Here is a 13,411-nt window from a genome sequence, read left to right on the forward strand (position 1 = left end):
TTTCTTTTTCCCTCCTTCGCTTCTTCCCTCTTTTTTTTTTTTTTTTTCTTTCTTGCTGGGGATCAAATCCTTACTACTGAGCTATACTTCCACCCCTGTCCATTTATTTCAATTCCCTTCTTTCAGTATTTGAATTTTTTTTTTTTTTTTTTAATGGTACCATTGAACCCAGGGGCAGTTGCCCACTGGGCCACATCCCCAGCCCTTTTTTGTATTTTATTTAGAGGCAGGGTCTCACTGAGTTGTGTAGGTCATCACTAAGTTGCTGAGGCTAGCTTTGAACTTGCAATCCTCCTGCCTCAGCCTCCTGAGCCACTGGGATTACAGGTGTGTGCCACGGTACCCTGCTAAGTATTTGAATATTCTTAATTGGAGGCATAAAATTCAGTAGATTCCATAGTAGTTGAAACTTACTAAAATTCTAGATTCTGAAGTACTGTTAATTCCTATGAAATTTTGTTTTAGGGAATAAGTTTTTGTGACACAATATCTTTATTTTTTATTTATTTTTATGTGGTGCTGAGGATTGAACCCAGTGCCTCATATGCTAGGCAAGTGTTCTACCACTGAGCTATAACCTCAGCCCTGGAATTAATTTTGAGGAAATCTCTAATAGAAAGTAGATTGTTGGGGGCAGGGGGCTCGATTCTGGACACCCCATAGAAATAAATAAACTAAAGGTCCATGGGCAACTAAAATATATGTATAAAAGAAAGTAGATTGTTGGTATTTTTTATTTTAAAAAATTTGTTCTAATTGGTAATTGTTATATTTAAGAAATCATAAAGGAGTTTCTAAAATAACCAGTACATTATAGTTATTACCAACACAGTCTTGCAGAAGACAGGAAAATTAAAGGAGTGGAAAAGGACTAGTATTTTCAAACTTACATGGAATAGAGGCAAAGTGCACGTTTGGTTAATAGGCATTTTAGAGTGTGAAATGTTATATTAGGTTTTTGTATTTGATTATTTTATTGTTAGGTTTGTCTTAAAATTTGAGAGCATTTTGCATTTATAATGTGTCAACTGCCATGTGGCGGTTTCTTAAAATACGTGTAACCTTATTACTATGGATTATTATTAACTTATGTAGTGCTTTTATGAACATCTTTATTATGGTAATTAACTGTAATTCATGATTAAGATTTGTCCTTTTTCCCCCTCTTTCTAGGAAGATGATCCATATGACTTTGAAGACCTTTGTGCAGAAATGAGGGAAATACAAAGAACCAAATACAATTCTGAAATTTGGGATCTGTATTTTGAATGATTTTATTTTCAGAATGAGAAGTATACATGGTTACCTTTATGAATGTAGAGACATGAGAAAAGGGTTATGATGGCAAAAAACAAAGAGCCTCGTCCCCCATCCTATACTATCAGTGTAGTTGGACTCTCTGGAACTGAAAAAGACAAAGGTAACTGTGGAGTTGGAAAGTCTTGTTTGTGCAATAGATTTGTACGTTCAAAAGCAGATGAATATTATCCAGAGCATACTTCTGTGCTTAGCACCATTGACTTTGGAGGACGAGTAGTAAACAATGATCACTTTTTATACTGGGGTGACATAACACAGAATGGTGAAGATGGAGTAGAATGCAAAATTCATGTCATTGAACAAACAGAGTTCATTGATGACCAGACTTTCTTGCCTCATCGGAGTACGAATTTGCAACCATATATAAAACGTGCAGCTGCCTCTAAATTGCAGTCAGCAGAAAAACTAATGTACATTTGCACTGATCAACTAGGCTTGGAGCAAGACTTTGAGCAGAAGCAGATGCCTGAAGGGAAGCTCAATGTGGATGGATTTTTATTGTGTATCGATGTAAGTCAGGGATGCAATCGGAAGTTTGATGATCAACTTAAATTTGTGAATAACCTTTTTGTCCAGCTGTCAAAATCAAAAAAACCTGTAATAATAGCAGCAACTAAATGTGATGAATGCGTGGATCATTATCTTAGAGAAGTTCAGGCATTTGCTTCAAACAAAAAGAACCTTCTTGTAGTAGAAACATCAGCACGATTTAATGTCAACATTGAGACATGTTTCACTGCACTAGTACAAATGTTGGATAAAACTCGTGGCAAGCCTAAAATTATTCCCTATCTGGATGCTTATAAAACACAGAGACAACTTGTTGTCACAGCAACAGATAAGTTTGAAAAACTTGTGCAGACTGTGAGAGATTATCATGCAACTTGGAAAACTGTTAGTAATAAATTAAAAAATCATCCTGATTATGAAGAATACATCAACTTAGAGGGAACAAGAAAGGCCAGAAATACATTCTCAAAACATATAGAACAACTTAAGCAGGAACATATAAGAAAAAGAAGAGAAGAATATATAAGTACCTTACCAAGAGCTTTTAACACTCTTTTGCCAAATCTAGAAGAGATTGAACATTTGAACTGGTCAGAAGCTTTGAAGTTAATGGAAAAGAGAGCAGATTTCCAGTTATGTTTTGTGGTGCTAGAAAAAACACCTTGGGATGAAACTGACCATATAGACAAAATTAATGATAGACGAATCCCATTTGACCTCCTAAGCACTTTAGAAGCTGAAAAAGTCTATCAAAACCATGTACAGCATCTAATATCAGAGAAAAGGAGAGTAGAAATGAAGGAAAAATTCAAAAAGACTTTGGAAAAAATTCATTTCATTTCACCTGGGCAGCCATGGGAGGAAGTTATGTGCTTTGTTATGGAGGATGAAGCCTTCAAATATATCACTGAGGCTGATAGTAAGGAGGTATATGGTAGGCATCAGCGAGAGATAGTTGAAAAAGCCAAAGAAGAGTTTCAGGAAATGCTTTTTGAGCATTCTGAACTTTTTTATGATTTAGATCTTAACGCAACACCAAGTTCGGATAAAATGAGTGAAATTCATACAGTTCTGAGTGAAGAACCTAGATATAAAGCTTTACAGAAACTTGCACCTGATAGGGAATCTCTTCTACTCAAACATATCGGATTCGTTTATCATCCCACTAAAGAAACATGCCTTAGTGGCCAAAATTGTACAGACATTAAAGTGGAACAGTTACTTGCCAGTAGTCTTTTGCAGTTGGATCATGGCCGCTTACGGTTATATCATGATAGTACCAATATAGATAAAGTTAACCTTTTCATTTTGGGGAAAGATGGCCTTGCCCAAGAATTAGCAAATGAGATAAGGACACAGTCTACTGATGATGAGTATGCCTTAGATGGAAAAATTTATGAACTTGATCTTCGGCCGGTTGATGCCAAATCGCCTTATATTTTGAGTCAATTATGGACTGCTGCCTTTAAACCACATGGGTGCTTCTGTGTATTTAATTCCATTGAGTCACTGAGTTTTATTGGGGAATTTATTGGAAAAATAAGAACTGAAGCTTCCCAGATCAGAAAAGATAAATATATGGCTAATCTTCCATTTACATTAATTCTGGCTAATCAGAGAGATTCCATTAGTAAGAATCTACCCATTCTCAGGCACCAGGGGCAGCAACTGGCAAACAAATTACAGTGTCCTTTTGTGGATGTGCCTGCAGGTACATATCCTCGTAAATTTAATGAAACCCAAATAAAGCAAGCTCTAAGGGGAGTACTGGAATCAGTTAAACACAATTTAGATGTGGTGAGCCCAGTTCCCACCAATAAGGATGTATCAGAAGCTGACTTGAGAATTGTCATGTGTGCCATGTGTGGTGATCCATTTAGTGTGGATCTTATTCTGTCACCCTTCCTTGATTCTCATTCTTGCAGTGCTGCTCAAGCTGGACAAAGTAATTCTTTAATGCTTGACAAAATTATTGGTGAAAAAAGGAGACGAATACAGATCACAATATTATCATATCACTCTTCAATTGGAGTAAGGAAGGATGAACTGGTTCATGGATATATATTAGTTTACTCTGCTAAACGGAAAGCATCAATGGGAATGCTTCGAGCATTTCTGTCAGAAGTTCAAGATACCATTCCTGTACAACTGGTGGCAGTTACTGACAGCCAAGCAGATTTTTTTGAAAATGAGGCTATTAAGGAGTTAATGACTGAAGGAGAACACATTGCAACTGAGATCACTGCTAAATTTACAGCTTTGTATTCTTTATCTCAGTATCATCGGCAAACTGAGGTCTTTACTCTGTTTTTTAGTGATGTTCTAGAGAAAAAAAATATGATAGAAAATTCTTACTTGTCTGATAATACAAGAGAATCAACTCATCAAAGTGAAGATGTTTTTCTGCCATCTCCCAGAGACTGTTTTCCTTATAACAACTATCCTGATTCAGATGATGATACAGAAGCACCACCTCCTTATAGTCCAATTGGGGATGATGTACAGTTGCTTCCAACACCTAGTGACCGTTCCAGATACAGATTAGATTTAGAAGGAAATGAATACCCTGTTCATAGCACTCCAAACTGTCATGATCATGAACGCAACCATAAAGTGCCTCCACCTATTAAACCTAAACCTGTTGTACCTAAGACAAATGTGAAAAAATTGGATCCAAACCTTTTAAAAACAATTGAAGCTGGTATTGGTAAAAATCCAAGAAAACAGACTTCCCGGGTGCCTTTGGCACATCCTGAAGATATGGATTCTTCAGATAACTACGCAGAACCCATTGACACAATTTTCAAACAGAAGGGCTATTCTGATGAGATTTATGTTGTCCCAGATGACAGTCAGAATCGGATTATTAAAATTCGAAACTCATTTGTAAATAACACCCAAGGAGATGAAGAAAATGGATTTTCCGATAGAACCTCAAAAGGTCATGGGGAACGGAGGCCTTCTAAATACAAATATAAATCTAAAACCTTGTTTAGTAAAGCCAAGTCATACTACAGAAGAACACATTCAGATGCAAGTGATGATGAGGCTTTCACTACTTCAAAAACAAAAAGAAAAGGAAGACATCGTGGAAGTGAAGAAGATCCACTTCTTTCTCCTGTTGAAACTTGGAAAGGTGGTATTGATAATCCTGCAATCACTTCTGACCAGGAGGTTGATGAAAAGAAGATGAAGAAGAAAACCCACAAAGTAAAAGAAGATAAAAAGGTAAGTTAATGTATGGTTAGTGATATTTCTAAAGATGCTTGTTTTTGCCTTTTAAAGAATATATGTTTTAAGATAATAAATTCTATTTCAGTATCGAGTTATTCAGTAAATTTAATAAATAGCATATTAGTTTTCTCTTTTTGTGGGGTAAATTTGTTTTTTGTGTGCTTAATTAGAAGTTTGACTTAATATCCTTCAGCATAAAAATTCTAGGTGACTTTTCTTTCAACAGAATCCCAGTTACAGAGTGATTTTTTTTTTTTTTTCCTGTCTCTAGTCCTATTTGTTTTTATTTTCTAACATAACCAGTTTTGCAATATTAACTTGATTCACTTATTTTACTCAGGGTTATCAATATTAGGTTTAAACTGTAACAATTTGTAGTCTTGGAAATGTATTAACTTTTCCAGGCAATTTCTTTGTAGTGCTATCCTACCTGAAAACACACAGAAGGTTTCTTAAATTTGAATTGTAGAATTTGGACCAAATAGCAAGTTTCATCTTTTACATTTTTAATAGGTGATTAATTGATCTGATGTTATGAAGCATGAGAAACTAAACATAAATTTGTTAAAGTTATATGTCAGTGTATTGAAATTTCTCCATCAGTTAAGTCCATAGTCTTATATCAATGCATCTTTACTACACGTGATTGCTATTTATCAGGGTCAATTAAAGGTATGGATATTTTGATAAAGCTTACTTTAGTTTTCCTACATATAGTAACTCCCCATTATAGTTGGGTAGACATTTTCTGAATTTAAGCTACAGTGTTTCTTTGTCATTATTCTTTTCACTAAGCATGCAAACTTTAGATGAAACTCATCTAGACATGTAGCCACATACACTTTTTTATTTATTTTATTTAGTTATACGTGACAGTAGAATGTGTGTGTGTGTGTGTGTGTGTGTGTTTAAATTTTTTTAGTTGTAGACAGGCACAGTGCCTTTATTTATTTTTATGTGGTGCTAAGGATTGAACCCAGTGCATCACATGTACAAGGCAAGTGCTCTACTACGGAGCTATAACCCCAGCCCAACAGTAGAATTTATTTTGATAGACATATATACATGGAGTATATATAACTTCCCATTTTTGTGGTTGTACTTTTAATGTGGAATTACACTGGTCATATATTCATAATACAAACATAGGAAAGTTATATCCAAATCATTCTACTGTCTTGCCCATTCCCATCCCCCCTCCGTTCCTTTCTCCCTGTTCAATCCTGTGAACCTCCCCTTCTCCCTCACCCCCCCTCACACACACCTATTGTGAGTCAGCATTGGAATATCAGAAAGAACATTTCACCTTTGGTTTTTTGGGATTGGCTTTTTCCACTTAGCCAGTTCCATCCATTTACTGGCAAATGCCATAATTTCATTCTTTATGGCTGAGTAATATTCCATTGTATATATGTACCACATTTTCTTTATCCATATCTGTTGAAGGGCACCTAGGTTGGTTCCATATCTTAACTATTGTAATACATACTCTTATTAACTAATAATACATGCTACTATCAGTAAATGTCTCTGGCAGCTTTCATGCTCAATCTTTTTATCACTAGTCCCATCTACACATTTTTTCACCTACAAAATACTTCAATATTTTTTCTTTTTTTTTTTAATTTTTTTTTTTAGTTGTAGATGAACACAATACAATTTATTTATTTTATTTTTATATGGTGCTGAGGATTGAACCCAGGGCCCCATGCATGCTAGGTAGCACTCTACCTTTGGGCCACAACCCCAGCCCAATATTTTTTTCTTAATGCTTATACAAATTGAGTAATCTGAAAAATACAAAATCATAAATGATCTAGAATCAGAAACTTTTTGAGCCCCAAAATGATGCCACACGTGAAAAATTCCACACCTGATCTCATGTGATGGGTATCAGTCAAAACAAGTCCAGGGGTAAGGGAGAAGAGAAGGCACTGGGGAATGAGATTGATCAAATTATGTACATGTACAGATATGGTATAGTGAATGCCACTATTTATAATTATAATGTACCAATAAAATTTTAAAATGCAATTCACTAAAATCATATAAAATTACCTTAAGATAAATTTGTAAGGTGTATATGAAATAAATGAATTTGATTTTAGACTTGGGTGTCATTTCCAAGATACTTCATTATGTTTATGCAAATATTGCAAAATGGGAAAAAATTGGAAAGCCAAAACATTCCTGGGCCCAAGGAACACAGTCTATATTATGAAAACTACTTGATACTTATTAACAAAAATAAGGCATCCACAGTCTTTCCATTTTTAAATTGCTTTTTTGTATGTGTGTGTTATTTTTCCATTTTGTTCACAAATCTAAAAGTTTTGGTAACTTTTTGATATAGTTTCCACTTGGGTAGTAGTTGCAGGAATAGTAAAAAAGTTTTTTTACAGCCTTTACCCATATTTATCAGTTGTTTGCATTTAGCTCCACTTGCTTGAGCAGTATGTATTGGTTTGTTTATTTTTGTTTGTTCTGAGCCCTTTAAGATTAAGTTGGGGATGCTGGACTCATTGCCATATAATTCTTCATTGTATATTCCCCTAAGACAAAACTGTTCTCTTTAATAGCAGTAGTACAGTCATACTTTCCCTTAATGCTGTATAAGTCTTTCAGATTATACTTGTAGTCTCTTTACATAGTTTTCCATTTATCAGATTTATCAAAACTGCTTGGTTGGATTTCCAAGTCTTATTTATTTATTTATTTTTTGCATTGGCCAGTTTGCATAAAAGTGTGTTTCTTTAGAATAAATGTACAGCAGTAGAATCAAATCATTACATTCAAAAGGCTTGAATATTTCACATTGAATATTTATTATTAATACAGTTCTTAAGAGTGTTAATTTCTCAACTCTGAGCACCTTAAGGGGGACTAATGAGCCAAATTTATGTACTGGAATGTTTAGCGCAGTCCTTAATTTTCTTTAATTAATGATGTTATTTGAATTGAATGTTAGCATGCCTTGAATTGAATTCAGTCTCCTCATACCTGATTTGTCCTATTTTAGTGATTTAAACTATGTTTCATTGGTTCTAAAAATCCAGTTTTTTTTTTTCACTGAAATCTTAATGTGTCCAACAGTTGATAGCATATCATAATTTAAATGGTGCAGATTTTATTTTCATTCTTTTTAGGGATACATAAAATAATAGTGCTGCTTACAATCACTAGCATCTTACATTCACTGAATCTAGTATTTTATCTTTTATTATTTTGTAATTATTTGTTTAGTACCTCTCCTTAGTTGGTGTCAGGCTTTTCCTCACTTGCACTGAAGTCACCGGTGACTGGGTTTTAACTCAGACTTTTGATCCGTGTTCAGTTGATTATTCTCAGTCTTAGCTGTTTTGAAAAGTTTTTCAGAATTGCCTTACACTTTGTTATAACAGTGCATTAATTGTTAGATTCATATCTTTTATTTGTTTGAACTCTTAACTCTTAAGGTGACTTTCTGGGGCCTGGGGTTGTGGCTAGTTGTAGAGTGCTTGCCTGGCATGTGTGAGATCCTGGGTTTGAGATATATATATATATATATAAATCTTCTTAAAAAATAATAAAATCACATTCTGGAAACCTAGGTCTGTAAGTAATGTTAAATCTGATATCATAAACATTTGGTTTCTGGACCTAAGGTCTCAAGAAGATAAACATAGATGCAACATCATAGATAAAGTTTTATGCCAGAATTATATCTTTGGGCTTTATATTTATCCGTAGTGAAATATCTTGAGTTTCTCTAGGGCTATCCATGGCATTTTTCCTTTTAAGCATTAGAGAATGACTGGAGCACTACTGTACATCTTAGTTTTGCCTAAAAATTGTTTTTATATGAAAAATTAGACTTGTCAGAGTTGCCTCTGTCTCAAAAATTTAAAGACTTGTATCACTTAAAGAGCTGTAATGGTAGTCTGGGACAGTATAACCCTGTGGTTGGGCTGGGGTTAGGAAAATACTACTAGAACAGTTGAAGCATAGTGTAATGGTCAAGAACACATGGTCTAGAACCAGACTTAAGGAATTTGAATCCAGGTTCAGCCACTTACTAGCTACATAACTATACAACTTCTATGTACCTCCATCTAGGAAAATGGAGATAATCATACTTATTAGGGCTACAATGAGAAGTAAGTTAATATTTATTTCAAATAGTGCCTGGAACATGGTAAACTTGAATAAAAACTACTTCAGTAGCCAGATGTGGTGGCACATGCCTGTATTTCCAGCTGTATCTGAGGTTGAGGGAGGAGGATTGTAAATTTGAGGCCAGCCCAGGCAACTTAGCAAGATTGGTCTCAAGATAAATTTTTAAAAGGCTTGTAGAGTTCTTGCCTAGCATGTGTGAAGCCCTGAATTCAATCCATAGTACTGCCCCCACTCCCAAAAAAGTATATTTTATGACAATATAATCCAAATATAAATATTTTATGGGAATATAGGATGGGAAGAGACCACCAATAGTGTGTGATGGTAGTTTTACAAAACTTGATGAAAACAGTAAATTATCAGTTTCTAATATTTTTATTGAGTTTTAAGAAGATCAAAGATATTTTAGGTGGGGAAAATCACCTGTATGGAGGCATAAAACTGACTAAGCAAGGTGAAGTATAATAAGGAAGATGTCCTAGTCATGGATACTGAAATAGCATTACATTTAAAAGAGTTTTTACTAAACTGAAAAACTAGGTCAGAGCTAAAATTAGTTAAGCAGAGCCTGAACCATAAGGTAAGCCGTGTTGGAATGCAGGTTATAATTAGGAAAAAGATTTTGTATCAAATAGTCATGTTAAAAGATAAGTGTGAACCATTGAGTTATAAAGTGATAGAGTTTCAGAGACCACTTGAGAAATTAGCAAAGCTAAAAGTTGATTCTTTGAAAAGACTAGAAAAGTAGACAAACCTAGTTAAGACTGATGAGAAAAGAGAATGCATAAATACTGAGAATAAAAGGTTTGTAACTAGAGATAGATCAAATTAGATTGTATAGAGTACTATAATTTTATGCTGACACATTTGGAAGTTAGGAAAATAAGCTCCTAAAAAAAACACAATTTACCTAAGTAAGAAAGCTTTTAATAAAAAAATGTGAAGTAATTTTCCCACTGAGGAGGTACCTGGCACAGGTAATTTTTACAGAAGATTTTTGAGGAACAGGTCGTTCCATTGTTAAAAAAAAATTATTCCAGGGCTGGGGAGATAGCTCAGTCGGTAGAGTGCTTACCTTGCAAGCACAAGGCCCTGGGTTCGATCCCCAGCACCCAAAAAAAAAAAAAATTATTCCAGAGACTAGATAAAAAACAATACATTCTTCAGTTCATTCTCATAAGTCATCTATTTTATATATCTTAATTACTTTTTCTTTTAACAATGTTGGGGATTGAACCCAGGGGTACTCTACCACTGAGCTGGTTCATCCTTTGCCCTTTTCTGGTTTTGCTTTGGTTTTCTTTTCTTTTCTTTTTTTATTTTTTAAAGACAGGATCTGGCTAAGGTGTTGAGGCTGGCCTCAAATTTGTGATACTCTTGCCTCAGCCTATGGGGTCTCTGGGGTTATAGGTGTGTGCCACCTCACCTGGCTTATCCTTAATTTTATAACCAGACAAGGATGGTATAAGAGAAGAAAAATACCTATTTTACTCATGACTGAACACAAATTTTAAATAAAATTCTCACCTTATAGTTAAGGTTCATAAATCCTTAATTTATTTTTTTTGATCCTTAATTTTTTAAATATTTTTTTAGTGGTTGATGGACCTTTATATTTATTTATTTATATGCTGCGCTGAGAATTGAACCCAGTGCCTCCACACATGCCAGGCAAGTGCTCTACCACTGAGCCACAAACCTAGCCCTGATACTTAATTTTTGAAATCCGATAATAGACCAATAGAAATTTGCCAGGTTTGGAGTTGGGAAGTGGGAATTATAACTTTGGTTATAGAGTTCAGTGGAGATGTTGGGTAGGCAGTTAAGAGCGCTCAGGAGAGGTCTGAATTGGAGATACATATTTAGGAGACAATGAAATAGAGACGGTAATAGATGAAATCTCCTTGGGAGTGAATATAGAAGATTGACTAACAAAGATCTTTGAGGAACTGCGAGTGCTGAATGACCAAATAACAAATAACCAAGATGATCCTTAATTAAGCAGACAGTAAGAATAAACCCCTGTGGGTATGACTCAGTATTAGAGCACTTATGTAGCTAGCATTTGATGAGGTCCTGGGTTTGTTCTGTAGCCTTCCAAAAACAAGACAACAAAAACAAACTACTAACCCTGACCATTCTGTAGTTGTTGGTTCCTCACCTGTAAATTAGGAATTACTTATAGGATTTTCCTTGGTGTTGTGGTAGGAACTGGAAATAGGTATTTCAAGTGCTTGGCATATCACACTGCTCAAAAATGGTATCAGTCCTGAAGTATCCCAGTGTACTGTGCCTATATTTCAGAACAATCCTTTGTCCCATTTGCTGGATTAGTTTTCTGACTCATTTTATAATTAAATACTCCTATAATTTTTAATTGAGCTTATGCACTTTGGTTTTTCTTCTACCAGAGACAGCATCATTCTCTTTACCTTCATTCTTTAATTCTAAGATAGAAGCCAAAGTGTAGGAATCTTCACTCAGATTCCTTGATACCTGGAAAATTGTAATTCTGGGCATTAATAGCATCTAGGGAGGCCATTCATTTAGAATCAGAGAAAGGTTCATACTTAGCTATCTTTTTAATACTCCAAATTAGTTTAGTGTTATGGGAACAAAATCTGTAAGAAGACATTCCTGATTACAACCAGCAGTGAGAATTTGTTTAAAATCAGGGTGTAGTACATAAATATTTCTCTATAATTGAAATGGCAATACAATACCTAGTTTCACTGTATACCTTTTTTTGTACTGGTGATTGAACCCAGGGCTACTTTACCACTGAGCTACATCTCCATCCCTTTTTATTTTTTTCTTTTGAGATAGGACCTCACTAAGTTGCTGAGGCTGACCTCAAACTTATGATCCCCCTGGCTCAGCCTCCCCAGTCGCTAGGATTATAGATTTGCACCACTGTGCTTGATCGCTGTACCATATTTTGATTCTCTGGTCTATCACAGTGAAAAAAAAAAGTGCTAGCTGTAATCTGAATTAATTTCATAACCTAATATTTGAAAAGCAATGCTTTAAGAGAATGAGACTAAGAAAATTTGAGTCATTAATAAAATTGCCAGTTTTTAACTCAGGTTTAGTGTTCATTGAAGGGGGGAGGTATACAGGTATTTGTGTTCATGTTGATTTGTGTTTTTCAGTATCTACTTCATTGTTGTCAGTTTGGTTCAGCAAGAGTAAATGGTAAAATACTTGTTGATTTTATGGTGCATTTATGTAAATCTTGTAATGATTTTTCATTTGTAAATTCTTCTTAAATTGTTTTCCTCTCTTCCAGGTCTTAGCTCTTTTTATCCCCTTATGTTAACAATTGACCAAATCTTATTTTATTCTCAAATGTTCTTTCCAGACCTTGTTCTTTTCTCAGCATTTTACTGTGTGCCCTTATCTAAATGCACTATCAGATATTGTCTGGCTTACAAGATTGCTAGTGCTTTAACCAGGTTTTGGAGGGTTTAAAGCCTTTTGGGGTGGAGGGAAAATGAAAATAGGTAATGTTTTATTTTGAAAAACCTTAAAGAGATAGACATTAATATGTGTATATTGGGTTACAAGATTTTAATTTAATAACAGCAAATAGCAACTTTCCATGCCATTAATATAGTAGATCCTTTAGAATGTAGTAAATCTTCAGAACTTCTGATTTCTGGAACCTTACAGTCTTTATCAAGTAAAACGCTTTTTAAAAAATAAATACCACTAACCAAACAGTGGTGACCATCATTTTTACGTGATTTCTAACTTCTTCATTCCAGATATAAAGGTAATAAAATAAGTGAAAACATATTTGTATTGAACGCTATGGAAATGCACAAATTGTAGAGAAAGCATAGTTTGGGATTTTTGTGTATATTCTTTAACCTCTTGACAATTACTAGATTGACTGTCAGTGTTCACATCTGAAATACATCGAGTTTCTGAAGGAAATTTAATTAAGTCTAAATGTGAATTGGATGTCAAGAAACAGAAAAATATTTACAGGTCTGATGGTTTAGACTTGCATTTTGTTTTATGAGCAAGGATTCTTTAACAAAGTCTTGATGCTTAAAAGTTTCAAAATTTTTAAAAAATCTGTTTTTTGGGAATTTCTTGCTTAGGTTTATTGGCAGTTGATAAAATATGTCAGTTATATACACTATTACCTTTTAGACACACCAGTAAAAAAGAGTGAGAGATGGAG

General features: G+C 34.5%; 1 protein-coding gene across 3 annotated transcripts in view; it reads left to right on the forward strand.

The window, feature by feature from the left end:
- The window catches only part of Arhgap5 (Rho GTPase activating protein 5), a 77,788-nt gene that overhangs the window by 11,678 nt on the left and 52,699 nt on the right, over nucleotides 1-13,411 (forward strand). For all 3 annotated transcript variants that reach the window (XM_047539146.1, XM_047539145.1, XM_047539144.1), the window contains one exon: nucleotides 1,174-5,058. In XM_047539146.1, coding sequence (XP_047395102.1) covers nucleotides 1,339-5,058 — 3,720 coding nt within the window. In that variant the 5' untranslated portion in view covers nucleotides 1,174-1,338. The remainder of the gene's footprint in view (nucleotides 1-1,173; nucleotides 5,059-13,411) is intronic.

Source organism: Sciurus carolinensis, chromosome 2 (genome assembly GCF_902686445.1).
Source record: "Sciurus carolinensis chromosome 2, mSciCar1.2, whole genome shotgun sequence".
NCBI classification, from domain to species: Eukaryota; Metazoa; Chordata; class Mammalia; order Rodentia; family Sciuridae; genus Sciurus; species Sciurus carolinensis.